Source organism: Elephantulus edwardii, unplaced genomic scaffold, assembly GCF_000299155.1.
Source record: "Elephantulus edwardii isolate Elephantulus edwardi_28Jun2011 unplaced genomic scaffold, EleEdw1.0 scaffold00493, whole genome shotgun sequence".
Classification (NCBI taxonomy): domain Eukaryota; kingdom Metazoa; phylum Chordata; class Mammalia; order Macroscelidea; family Macroscelididae; genus Elephantulus; species Elephantulus edwardii.
Window position 1 is genome coordinate 207,710 of NW_006400243.1, and position 14,341 is coordinate 222,050.

At 38.0% G+C, this 14,341-nt stretch overlaps 1 protein-coding gene across 2 annotated transcripts in view; it reads left to right on the forward strand.

Moving 5' to 3' along the window:
• PIKFYVE (phosphoinositide kinase, FYVE finger containing) overlaps positions 1-14,341 on the forward strand; it is a 94,744-nt gene that overhangs the window by 25,914 nt on the left and 54,489 nt on the right. Inside the window, exons 8-12 of one of the 2 annotated variants that reach the window (XM_006903008.1) lie at positions 3,149-3,306; positions 5,449-5,560; positions 7,616-7,763; positions 8,305-8,472; positions 13,924-13,983. In XM_006903008.1, coding sequence (XP_006903070.1) covers positions 3,149-3,306; positions 5,449-5,560; positions 7,616-7,763; positions 8,305-8,472; positions 13,924-13,983 — 646 coding nt within the window. Of the gene's footprint in view, positions 1-3,148; positions 3,307-5,448; positions 5,561-7,615; positions 7,764-8,304; positions 8,991-13,923; positions 13,984-14,341 lie in introns of those variants that run through there. The other variant, XM_006903009.1, reaches the window with a different exon arrangement.

Consider the following 14,341-nt stretch of genomic DNA (forward strand, 5'->3'; position numbering starts at 1 on the left):
CAGATGAAATAGATCTTGATTCTCATGGGCTTATTTTAGTTTTCTTCAGCCTCAGTTGAATTGTGTGGATCATAACAAGTTATGGCTAACATTGAGAAGAATGGGAGTTAATTGTGCTTGTGCGAAACTTATACCAAGACCAGGAGACTGTTGTGCAAACAGAGCAAGGGAACACTACATGGTATAAAATTAGGAAGTGAATGTGTCAGAGTTGTATTCTCTTTTCATACCTAATCAGTCTATATGCTGAGCAAATTATTCAAGAAGTTGGACTCTATGAAGAGGAGTATGGCATCAGGATCAGAGGTAGACTCATCAATAACCTGCATTATGCAAATGATACAACCTTGCTTGCTCAGAGTGAGGAAGACTTGAAGCACTTATTGCAGAGGATCAAAGAATTCAACCTTCAATACGGATTGCATCTCACTGTCAAGAAGACAGATTCTTACCACCGGATCAGAAGGCAGCATTAGGATAGATGGAGGACAGATTGAAACTGTCAACAACCTCCTCTTACTTGGATCCATAATTAACACCCTTGGTACCAGCAATCAGGAAATCAGGAAACATATTGCGCTAGGAAACTCTCCCAGTTATTGAGGAATAATGATGTCAGTTTAGGACTAAGGTGCATCTAATTCAGTCCATTGTCTTTTCAGTCACTTGCTGGGCATCTAAGAGCTGGACAGTAAATAAGGATGACAGAAGAATTGATGCATTTGAGCTGTGGTGTTGGAGAATAATGCTCAACATCCAATGGACAGTCAAAAGAACAAACGAATACGTCTTGGAGAGGATGCAGCCAGAGAGCTCTTTGAAGGCAAAGATGATGAGACTTCACCTCACCTATTCTGGGCATGTTGGTAGGAGGGGTTAATCCTTGGAGAGGAAAATGATGTTTAGAAAGGTGGAGGTTTGGTGAAGGAGAGGAAGACCCTCAACCAGGTGGATTGACACGGTGACTGCTATAATGGGCTCTAGAGTGTCAGGCGGTGTGAGAATGCCACAGAATGGAATTATGAGTTGTACTTGACACCATTTAACAACAGCATAATCAATCATTGCAGTTGAGTTGGAACCAACTTATAGTTGACCCTCCATTGAGTTTCTAAATCGCCCAAGAGGAGATTGTCCATCTTTCTCCTGTGGTGGATTTTTAACTGTCAGAGGCATAACTTTTGTGCTAACAGCAAAACTTCCTATGGGAACACTGCTAGAACTTCTCTTTAATAATAGAGCTAAACCTTTACTTAGGTCCAAATTGCTGTTTAAGGTTTGAAGCCCGTTTTTCACACAGAACCTTTTTTTAGACATCCAGTGCTATGTATTAATTAACAGACCTCTAATAGTAAAATGACTGTGAGTCATAGTGATCCTATGTACAATAGCTCTGAAGCCTGCCCTATCTTGAGCCAGTCTTACTGACTCCAACACACCTATCCCCGTTGCCCTAGTTACTGTATCAACCCAGCTCATCTGGAGTTTTCCCCTCTTGTGCTGTCCCTCTACCCGTTTGAGCATGATGTCCTTCTTCAAAGATTGGTCCCTCCTGGCCAGTGTGAGATGGAGCTTCAAAATCCTAGCTTCCAGTGAGTAAATTGGTTTCACCCTCTCCAAGACAGACCTATTTTTTTTCTTGGCTGTCCATGGTATGTTCAAGACTCTTCTCCAGTATCATAACTTGAAGGCATCTATTCTTCTGTCATCTTTAGTCATTGTCCAGCTGTCTGATGCATAACAAATAATTATTAAGACCAGGTTGATCAGGTGCACCTCAGTCTCTAGACTGACATGTTTGCTTCTCAGTACTCAGGAGAGGTCCCTGACAGCAGAGTAAAATGAATATCATTAATTTAGACCATTATTCAAAGAAAAAAAGTATATTACTGGTGAGAGGATAAGGAAAGACTTTGAAGTAGAAGGGCTTAGACAGGACCTTGCAGAATGGGAATTTATTTTGTAAATCTTCAGGAAAGAAAATCTTAGAGGTGTGAGAATTAAGATGCCGAGGTGAGAATAAGCATTGATTTTCCCATGGACAGAATGGGATTAATTGGGAAAGTATTTAGAATCAGTGGGCAGTGTATTGCAAATAGAACGTGATTTGAGACTGCAGGGGAAGAAGACAGTGAATGTTATTTTGTAAGTTTAGGTTTAATCCTCTAGTGTTAAGCAATACTGCACATTTTTTTTAGCAGCAGAGTAATTTACTGAAGTTTTTTAAAAAAATAATTCATTTGTGGCCTAGTGGCAAGAAGCTGCACTGCAATCTCAGAGGTGCACGGTTCAAATCCACCAGATGCTCTGCTAGAAAAGGAGGAACAATATCCTCCTGTACCAGTTAGATCTGATTTGATGGTACATGCACACAAAAAGTAATGAAATAAAATAAAATTTAAAAAAAAAAGAAAAAAATAATTCATTTGGTAACTGAGTATAGTGAGAATCTAAAGTTAATAAATATATACATTGGATGAAGGGAAAGACATGACACTGTAAGGGGCTGATGCTAATCAATGGTAATGTTATAAAACAAAGTATCTGGGAATGATGTATGGAAAACCAATATGATTTGTTGTTGTGTACCATTGCATCACATCTGACCCATAGCCGACCTTCTGGCAGGTTTTCAGAAGCAGTTAATCTCATGGGAGGAGATTATTTCTCTTGTGGAGTAGCTTGGTGGATTTGAACTGCATGCCTTTGGTATTGCAGTACAGCTTCTTACCACTAGGCCACCAGAGCTCCCTCAATGTGATTTACAAAACCTTCAAATTAAAAAAGGTCATATTAAAGAGAGTCTGGAAGTAACCTAACTAGGATCAGTTACCTTAGATTGACTGATGCTATCTCCTTCTTTGTGGTCTATTGTCAAAGAAGAGTGTGGTGGTTTGTACTGAGGTAACTAGGAAACTGGTATTATATATTATTGATCCAAAATGCCATATTTGAGATAGCTGATTTTCAAAGGGAAAAGTTAACTTTGGAATTAAATGAACTGAGTAGAGGGTAACTTTCATGTATTAACCATTGGAGCAGGCGAAATTGAGTATCTTTTTATGAATCTGGAAATCCCAGGAAATAATCTGAATAGGTACGTAGCGTCATTTGCATGAGTAACTACTTGGTGTTAACACGATTGCAGGACAGTGTTCAGCTCAAGGACCTGTGGAAGAAAATCTGCCATCACAGTAGTGGAATGGAGTTTCAGGATCACCGCTATTGGCTGAGAACACATCCCAACTGCATTGTAGGAAAGGAGTTGGTCAACTGGCTAATCCGCAATGGACACATTGCCACAAGGTATTGTGACGTTAAGACAGGTGTTGTGAAGTTATTTTTAATGAGGACATCTACTTAAGGGGAGTTAAGTCTTCATGAGTGAACTGCTGTTCATTGTATATCTTACCATTTGGAGTACTAGCCACCTCTGAGGAAGCCACATGAAATCTCGTTCACTTTGTTAGAAGCAGTAGTGTACACTATTTCCCTGGATGCACAGCTCTCTAGTAAGATAGGGTTGGAAATATAGTTGGGGCTTAAAGTTCTTCCTCTTATTCTGTCATCTAGACTTTGTACCCAGCGTTGAGAATTTACACAGAAGCCATTGCTTGAGTGTCCCAGCCTACTTTATATATATATATCATATATAAAACAGAATGGCTGATAAGTCCTGTTGCTTTTCAAGTTAATATATCTCCTCGCTTTTACCACTTGCTTAGGTTAGCTACTTATGAGAGGAAATAAATTATGGAGAGTGAAAGAAAGAGCTTTAAGCAATGAAACTCTGGTTCTGATTTTTCTATTCTTATTTTAGCTTTGTGCTTTTAGTTATGTTATTTGATATTGTTGAGACTTAGATTTTTATTTACATTTTATACCTGCATTTGTAATATTTATGCTATTTTCTCCTTAAGACAGTAAACTCCTTTAGGACAGGAGGCATGCTATCATTTTTTCTTTACTCTTTTAGTAAGTATAGAGGAATGTGTATAAAGAGCAAGGGCTGTGTGTGGACTGCCTTATCCGACCTTTACCAGCTTCACAAATAGGGACTGTCCCTGTCAACAGTATCAACACAAAACCACTTCCCATTAGGTCAGACATGTCCCTGCTCTCACACCTCTTTCTATTCATCTTAACACCAAACTTTACTGGGTCCAAAAATCCACTGTGATAGCTTACAGACCACACAGAACCATAGTGGGGAAGTAAAAAACTGTAATTCAGATTCATAGCAGCATATAGTCAGGACAGCTTCCAAAATGCCTTGAGCCTGGTGGCTTTAGGCCAGAGTTACAAAGCTCTCTGTCCTGCTAATTATGACTCTCCCCCCATAGTCCTCCCACAAACTTGGGCAAAAGGCTCTTAGCTCTGGTTCAGTAGCATAGGAGTCCCCAGGTTCACTCTGTCTCATGTCAGATCTCTGGTTCACTACTGTGGCAGCTCTGACTGTGACTTGTGTAGGCCCTTGTGTGGCGTGTGCACGAATTTCAGGTCCTGAAGGACCCATTACATTCTTTTGCTTCTTCTTTGTTGGTGGTGAGGTTTCTCCAGTTCTGCTGCTGGATCCGTTCATTTTAATGATGAGACTACTTGTGGATAGGCTAACACATCTTAGTTACATATTCCCGCCCATCCAAACAGCAAAGTAAGTTAATGGATAGGGAAGCCATTGTAAAAGTATGCATGCATTAATCATTCAATAAATACTTATAATTAAATTTAGATTTGTTGGTCTAAATTTGGAAGTGCAGCTAGGGTACTCAGGTGCAAACATGGTGAAACTTCATCTCACATACTTTGAACGTGTTGTCAGGAGGGACTAGTCCTTGGGGGAAAAAACATCATACTGGGAAAGGTAGAAGGCAGAGAAAGTGGTGAAGGTGAAGGCTTTCAGCGAGATGGATTGCCACTGACTGTTACAGTGATCTGGAGCATGTGGGAGGTTGTGAGGGTGGTGCAGGCTCCACGGTGACTGTAGCACGAGGCTGTGAGGTGGTGTGGGCTCCACCGTGACTGTTAAAGTGGTCTGGAACATGTTGGAGGCTGTGAGGTGGTGCAGGCCCCACGGTGACTGTAACAGTGGCCTGGAGCATGTGGATGCTGTGAGGGTGGTGCAGGCTCCACGGTGACTGTAACAGTGACCTGGAGCTTGTGGGAGGCTGTGAGGTAGTACAGATTATGGCAAGGTTCACATCTGTTATTCATTGGGTCACTGAGTTATAGTCTACTGGAAGGCACCTAACAATAGCTTTTCTCTGCTTTAATCCCTGGAAGAATTGTCTAATTTAGTTTCAACTGTGTTTTGGTCTGTCTTATGCCTATCTAACCACTTTAAGGGTTTTTTGAAATTCCAACTCTGATTAGGTCTTAAAAGACTAAGTATATGTCTTAAAATTAAGTTGGCGGACTTCTGTAATTTTTTTGTCTGTCTTGATTTAGGGCACAAGCTATAGCAATTGGGCAAGCAATGGTTGACGGAAGATGGCTGGATTGTGTTAGTCATCACGATCAGCTTTTCAGGGATGAGTATGCGCTCTACAGACCTCTGCAGGTAATTGTCAACATTACTGCCAGTGAACATATAGCAAGCATGCTTTTAGGTCTTTCTTCATCAATGAGAATAAAAAGCTGAATTGCCTATAGATACTTTTCTCTAACATGGTTCCTATGCTGTTTGAAGAAACTTTATATTTTATAGGGTATTGTTGAAGAAAAGGAGTCCTGGTGACATAGTGGGTAATGAGTTTGGCTGCTAACCCAAAGGTCGGCAGTTTGAATCCGTCAGCTGCTGTATGGGAGAAAGATGGGCATTTTCCTTCAGTGAAGATTTACAGCCTTGGAAACCTTAGGGGAGTCCCTCTGATTTGGAGCCAACTCTAGAGCAGTGAGATTTTGTTGCTTTGGGTGTTTGTTTTTTTTTATTTAGTGATGAGAAATCTACTTTGTAATCAGACATCTTATTCAGTTAGCATTGTTACATACCATTGAATTGGAACCGACAGGTAGCAGCCTCTCTGGTGGGTTTTCAGAGGCAGTTAATCTCATATGAGATTGCCCATTCTTCTCCCGCAGAGCAGCTGGTGCATTTGAACCCCATGTCTTTGGGATTGTGGTGCAGTTTCTTAGCACTAGGCCACCAGAGCGCCCTTCAATTGGTGTAGCTTTGGTGTTGGTTTTTTTTTTTTAATTGTATTATTTTTACGTGTACCTTCAAATCAGATCTGACTGGTACAGGAGGTGATTGCCCCCTCCTTTTTCAGCAGAGCATCTGGTGGATTTGAACCTCATACCTCTGGGACTGCAGTGCAGCGTCTTGCCACTAGGCCACCAGAGCTCCCTATTTTAATGAAAATTTACAAAGCACATTGGTTTTTCATGCAATCCATCATAGATGTTTTGTTTTGTAACATTAATTATTATTAATGTAATTAATTACAATGTCTAATCAATCTCTTACTGACTGTTCACTTAGTTTATTGGTGGAACTTTCCTTAAAGTCAACTTTGTAGTTTATAATTACTTGTTATTTAATAGTTTTAAGTTTTACTTTGTCTACACTTCTCCAGCGGAGCATCTGGTGGATTCGAACCACACGCATTTGGGATTACAGCTCAGCTTCTTGCCTCTAGGCCACCAGAGCTCCAATAGTTTTAAGTTTTACTTTGTATTTTTAGAACTTGTAAGAGTGTAAACAATAAAGGCACTGAAAAAAATTAGTGTCATCTTTGAAATAGGTTTTTTTTTTTTTACTCTTTGTAGCAACATTAAATTGTAGTGGTAAACTTACAAATATTCAATTTATCTGATTCTTTAAAACTTAAGGAAGTGAAAACTTTTTTTAAATGGTAGAAATTGATACCATTAAACAAAGAAGATAATACTTTCACTTTTAGTTTGTATATGTTAACATATATTAGTTTAATAATATCTTTGTGAAATACAATTGGAAATTCAATGATTAGAAGACACAAATGACTATTGGGCTGTCATTTGTTAAAATATGATGTTATCTTTTAATATGCATATTAGAGCAGGTTAGAACAATTTTTAAGCAATTGTTACTCTCAAGTCTAAAGGATGGGAGATTTGATTACACATTATAAGTAAGACAGTGGTCCAGAATAAGAGGTACATTGCAAAAAGGACTAGGGGAGAGGAATGAGAGGAGGGAGGAAATTGTGCAATAATTAATGAATATTTTTTTAAAAAAGGAAGTGAACTGAGGGAGGGAGGAAAATGTGCAACAATGAAGGAATGAAAATCTAACTTTCCTGTAAACTTTCATTAAAATCACAATGAAAATAAAGTCTAAAAAAGAAGTTTAAAGGATGAATTGAAACTGTAAATTCTGACAAGAAATATTTTGTACATAATACTAACAAAAAAACCCCAAAACAAAATAAAACTTTTTGGTTAATGAAGATGATTTAAGGATGGTGTTGGTAGGATGCTAATTTATAGCTGAGTTTTTGTTTATTTTTACATAAAGATGTTCGTTGGGTAGAATTGTAGAAATAGTGAGGTAGAACTTATTTGCAGTGTGATGACTTATCAGTGTTGCTGGCATTAAGGATCAATTGCTTAGATCCTGTCTTGATCCCTTCAGAGTACAGAATTTTCTGAGACGCCTTCTCCGGACAGTGACTCAGTGAACTCTGTGGAAGGACACTCTGAGCCGTCTTGGTTTAAGGACATAAAGTTTGATGACAGCGACACAGAACAGATAGCTGAAGAAGGTGACGATAATTTGGCTAGTGAGTTTTAACTTTTTAATATTTTCGTTTTTATCAATCAGTGTGTATGTATGATAAAAGTAAGGTCATGTTTGTTTAGTTCAAATAGTCTTTCTTTATGATTATGACTCTGATTAAATGTAAACATCTGACTGCAATCCTTGTTCCAGATACAGTATTTTCTTAAGAAACTTGCCTCTTAGGCCATTGGCATTTCCAGATTTTACTGTAGTCTCTAGTTTGCCGCAGCCTAAAAATAACGCTAAGCTAATAATCCCGCAGCAGACAACTTTCTCACCTCTTCACTATAATATCAGACTTTCTCTCTGCAGAACCTCCAATATATTTCTTTATTTTAAAAAGTGGATTTTACATATTTAACTTGCTCAAATTTCATTAAGTCTACACACTGAAGTACATGAAAATACTGTATCCATTTTGGTATTGCACATTGGGCTTGTATATTAAAAAAACATTTTTCTCCTTTCCTCCAACACCCTGATGCGACCCATTTTTATCCCCTCCTCTCCCTATATTTCTTTCCCCTCCCCAACACTAAAAGATTCTGCCAGTCCTAGCAAGCGCACATCAGTCAGCAGTTTCCAGTCCACAGTGGACAGTGACTCAGCCGCTTCTATCAGCCTGAACGTGGAGCTGGACAACGTGAACTTCCATATCAAGAAGCCCTCCAAGTACCCACATGTGCCCCCTCACCCTGCTGACCAAAAAGGTAGGAGGTAGTTGCCATTTGGAATCCAAACACAGGCTGTAGAACTGGGCCGTAGGATTTCATGTCAGCTGGTCCTCCAACTTCCTCTGCCCTGTAGGGCTGAGGGTATTTGGTGCGGGGTTTTATTCCACCTTTTCTCATTTCCCCCACACCACCTTACACACTTTTTTAAAAAAAAAACACCCCTATTATTTCTCATATTCTCCCCGAGTGTCACCATGCCCAGTTTAAAGTTCGTGCTCTTTAAAAGGAACTGTATCTGACTGCTCCTTAGCATAATGTGCAACTTCCAAGGTGGCATTTCTTTGCATTGATAACATGGATGTTCTGCTCTATTCTTTCCTCTTTCTTCATTTTAACAATTTTAAGGCCTGTTTGCTTATGCTAGTATTACTCAGTAACATAGTGTTTCCTTAAACCTGTTCAAATTCTTAACAGCCATTGGGAGATAGGGAAACATTCATATATTTCAAGAGAATTTTCCACTCTTTATTTTGTCATGCTTGTGTGTGGATACTGTATATTTCTATTCTTTACTTGATACAAAATGAATTGTTTTTTATTAGCTCTCTTAGTTGTGGTTTTAGTCTACTGATTCAAAAATAACCATGGCCATATTGACAAGATACCTGCTGTAAAAGGAAAACTAAAGTAAGCCATCACCAGAGTCGGCCAGTGGCCGTGCATAAGAAAGAAAGTGTCTTTTGAAACTGAATGATGAGGTTTCACTCTCTTCTGATATAATTGAAGTCAATTTAAATAAATGCAAACTCAAAAGGGATATTATATAAAATTTGTTAATTACAGGATTTTGTTTGTCATAAAAATGAAAACCTTTTATTTTATAGTTCCACCTGGAGTTTGAATTGTCAACATTTAGCTTTCTAAATTTCATTTAGATTCTCAAATGTTCTCCAAATTCTTTGTTGCTCTCTATTTTGAGACTGTATATATGATTAGATAAAAAAGTTGTTCTTTTGAATTTGAGCATTTATACTGAAATAATTTAAATAAATTCAGTCATGCAGCATTTTTTCTGTTATGTGCTAGTATTAGCCATTATCAAGCTATATTTTATAGTATGTAAAAACTAGAATAAGAAAAGGGACCATAGCTCTTAAAAAGTAAAAAAAAAAATTTAAAGAGGTTATAGAAATGTGAAAATCTGACTGTGAGTGAGAAACACAGGTGGAAAATAGTCTCCTCCTGTGCCGTTTACTGCCTCTGAAAATCCTCCTGAGCATCAGCTATGGATTGGTTCTAACTTAAAGGTACCTAACAACAGCAACAGCCTAATAGCACATTGAGGGAAAACGACAATAGCAAAAGTGAAGTTGCTCCAAGTTGGGGAAAATGCTGAGGATATAAGAGAAAATATTTTTCCCCCCATTGTAATGGGGAAAAAGAAAAATCAGGCTAATAGTTTGGAGAAATTTAGATAATAGTTGAAAGAAGCTTTCCCCACCCTTCCATTTCAAGATTAGTCTAATAAGGAAAAGAGTGACATGAAGGCCAACAGTGGAGACCAAGTCATTTGGAGATGGAGAAAAATTGGCTTTTTTATAAGACTTTTCATATTTAGGCAAACTATACATCAGATTTAGTTTGCTTAGCTCCACAATCAACACTCTTGTTACCAGCACTCAGGAAATCAAGAGACGAATTAACATTGGGAAGTCGGCTGTCAGGGACCTCTCCAGAGTACTGAAGAGCAATGACATCAGTCTGGAGACTAAGGTGTGCCTGATCCAGGCCATAGTCTTCACAATTGCTTGCTGTGCATCAGAGAGCTCGATGATGACTAGGGATAATAGAAAGAGAATTGATGCCTTTGAGCTGTGGTGCTGGAGAAGAGTGTTGAATATACCATGGACTGCCTGGAGAATAAGCAAGTTCATCCTAGAGAGGATGAAACCAGACTGCTCCTTGGAGGCCAGGATTCTGAGGCTTCTTCTGACATACTTTGAGCATGTAGTAAGAAGGGACCAGTCCTTGGAGAGGAACATCATGTTTGGGAGAGTAGAGGGACGGAGAAAGAGAGGGATGGGATGGATTGATATAGTGACTGAGGTAGTGAGAATAGGTGTGTCAGAGACAGTAAAGTTGGCACAGGATAGAGCAGGTTTTGGTGCTATTGTACATAGGATCACCGTGAGTTGCAAGCAACTTGACGGCACATAACAACAACTGTGAGACTACCAAGATAAAGTGTGACACAAGTCATATAAACTAATATAATTAGGCCTAAAAGATTTACTGTTACTTTATGGAGAAACCCATTCTTGAATAATTTCTATCATAAAGATCTAAGTTTAAATTACTTGGCAAATTAAAAATTACATGGCTAACTATTTTTCTGCCTCATTCTAATAGATCTTATATTGAATACCATTGAGTCAGAAGTAAACCATAGCTCACCTTCCAGTGGGTTTTCAAAGGCAGTAAGTCACATGGGGTGGTGATTGTCCATCTTATTTTCATGGAGCAGCTTGTGGATTTGAACTGCATGCCTTTGGGATGGGAGCGCAATTCCTTACCACTATGTTATCCATCCAAAGTGTGCTTGACTCGAGCCATGATACTTTCAAAGAAGCTGTGAATGACTAAAGGTTTAGATTTGGGGCCTAGTAGTAAGGAGTTGGGCTGCTGAGCCAAGGCATGCAGTTTGAATCTGGCAGTTGCTCGTCATCGGAAAGATGGACAGTCTCCTCTTGTGCTATTTATAGTCTCTGAACACCTGCTCGAGAGTCAGGTAGGAACTGGTTCCAAGGCAGTGGTACATAATGACAACCACAGCAGCATCCAGGGATTTAAAAAGGAACAAAGACGTGGGATTGCTCTTTGGTGCCTGGAATGTCTTATACTCCACTTTTCCTGGTGTATAGTTGAAGGAAGAACTAAGATTGGTAGCTTGTAGTAGTGTGTGTTAGCTGCTGGGCATTGGAAGTGCACTGTGACATCTGAATGTCCACCTGTGAGGTTATAGAGTGCTTCAGTAGCCTTCGTGGCTTGGGACTATGTTTTATTCTGAGTCTGTAAAATAAAAATTTAGGTCTAAAAATTTTTAAATTGTAGTTAACGTAAAGAATCCTTTAACACGCCAAGAATATTTCAGAGGCGATTCCAGTAACTAAAAAGTTAATGATGATGTTGATCTCTTTGGTCATTTGTAACCTTGAGAGTCTATAATTTGAGGATTTTGTAAATGGTTTAATTCTTCTTACTAGACCTCATAATTTTCCTCATCAGTTTTTAGCATACTAACCAGAATTAGGCTTTCTTCCTTTTTCCTGTGAAGTTGAAATATGTGAAAATATTTTGTAGTTAAAATGAATACTGATTCCAGAGAGTGGAGATGACCAGAGTAGCCTGATGGTAAAGTGGGAGAACTAATCACAGAATTTCCCTGCCTCGAGTTCACATTGCCCTCTCTTGCCAATAGTAATCGATAGTCTTTTCCATGAAAATGGGAGGTCGAATACTTACTCTTTTCTTATGGCTCATCTTCTCTTTTCTTAAGACTGAGAGCATTTGGGTTTATAAAATTGGTTGAAAATTCTGTATTTTGGAAAAGATTTTCTTTTAAAGCTTATGTATGGAAACCCCTCATATTTTGAAGCTTATGGAACTGACAGGATGACCTGCACCTTGGATTCATTTTTCACTGTTGGACTCAGAGTATTGTACAATTATGTTTTGTGATGTGTTGTGAGCACATACTGAACCGTTGTTGGAAAGTTAGCAAGTAGAAACTGGAGGAGAAAAAAAGTAAAAATCATTGTTTCCATAGTCTTTAGATCCAACTTCCCATCTCCATGGTGATACAGGCTAGAGAAGCCAATTAAAGAGCTCTGTGGGAAACTGGATGAGATTCAGAATATGGGACTATTCTCAGGCAGTTGGCTCTTTGAAAATCCAGCACCTAGCAGAAAAAGGGGGGAAAAAAGAAATGAAAGTACAGAGATGTTCTAGATTCTGATGAAATGAAGACACACAATCAAATGCAATATTTAAACCATAACTGGATCCAGGTTTGAGAAGTGTAACATCTGTTAAAAATACTTGGAAATAGTTGGAAAAATTTTCATCTGGACAGTTTTAATATTGTGTATTTCTCCATGTATGCTAGTGCTACTGTCACTATAGGGAAAGATGCTCTTAAGAGTTTTATCCTAAAGTGTCATTCATTATATGTATAAAAATTGCTCACAGGAATATGTTCACATAGAGAGAGAAAACAGATTAAGACATGTTAACAATTATTGAATCATTGAATTTTTTTGTAATAAAATTTTGGTGAAACCCCATCCTTTTTTCCAGTTATTTTATTTGTACATGAAGATGTATGTTTAAGCTTTAGCATAAAAAAGACATACTTGTGAAGAATAATGTTATTAATGGAAAAAACAGTGACGTCGTTTATATCTCTGAGGGAAGAAGAAAAGTAACATCTACCCTCTCTTTTCTTGCCCACATACTTGGCTTTGTTTGCCATGGCACACTTGAATTTTCTAAGTAAATATTTCTTCTGTTGATTTGGAGGAGGAGCATATTTGTTCACAAAACCTTGACTTATAAGCACTTAACTTTTTTTTTTTTAAAAAGTCTTATTTGTTCAGAAATGAATTGAAAAGAGGTTTGTTGGGAATTTTTCTTTTTTTAAAGGGCCTAAGATGCACTGTGGTTGAATGTGCATAAGTAGAAAGAACCACCTTTGAATGGTGCTTGCTTAGAGACCTAGAGGAAAACTCAGGAGGAAGTGAAAAAAAAAGTTTCTCTGAAAGAATATTTTAATATTCTAAAAGTTTCAGAGCATTTATAGAAGTTCTCTTAAGGCAGCCATTTAGCAATGCTTAGTTAGAATTTTTGAAAAACTGACATGGTTAAAACTACTAACAATCGTGGTAAGTGACACATTTATTTCCTGCCAGTGCCATGTTTGTATTATTTTAATTTATAGCTTATTTTCTAAAATTAAAGGGTGCTGTATATGATTTTATCAGATTATTTTCTGGGAACTTCCTTGAGTGCAGAGCATGCCATTATTTGTTAAAGACAGTAGTTATAAACAAGAGAAATAATGTAGCCTTTCAGGTTTCATGGGAAGTTCCTGAAAAATCTCAGTTTTCATAAAGTGGTTACATTTTGGTAAGGGAAAAATGATCTCCTAAAGATTATGAGGCATTTTAAGTATGGTGAACCATTTGATGGTTCTGTTGAACTACTAATTCAAGGCTTGCAACTTTAGGATAATGTGTGCAAAACAAAAATTTGGATAAAGAAGCATTTTATCCTATTGGTTTCTTGAGTTTTCTGGGAAGTGTTGGGTTAGTATGAGTAATACTTTCTTTGTGTGTGTGGGTGTGTTTTCTATGTAATTATGTGGGCTTGTTATAGTCATATGTCTCTCCTGTGCTTCCTCCTCTCTTCTCCTCTTTCCTTGGTATTCAGAGAACTTGATTTCTGACAACGGAGGCCAGCAGCTTTCAATAAGTGATGCCTTCATCAAAGGTAAGTTTACACAGAATGATGTTTCTCTTTATGAGGATCTACTTAGGACCTCACACTTTTAAGAGGTACAGAATTGATGCTAAAAAGATATTTCATTTTAGTAGTAGGGGAACATAGTTTTTAAATATGTAGTGGCTCTCAGAACATTAAGAACTAGGAATATAGGGAGCTGTGGTGGCCTAGTGGCAAAATGCTGCACTGCAATCCCAGAGGTATGCAGTTCAAATCCACCAGATGCTCTGCTGGAGTAGGAGGGGGCAATCTCCTCCTGTACCAGTCAGATCCGATTTGACAGTACATATAAAAAATAATAAAATAAAAATAAAAAAATAAAAAAAATCATTTAAAAATAAAAGAA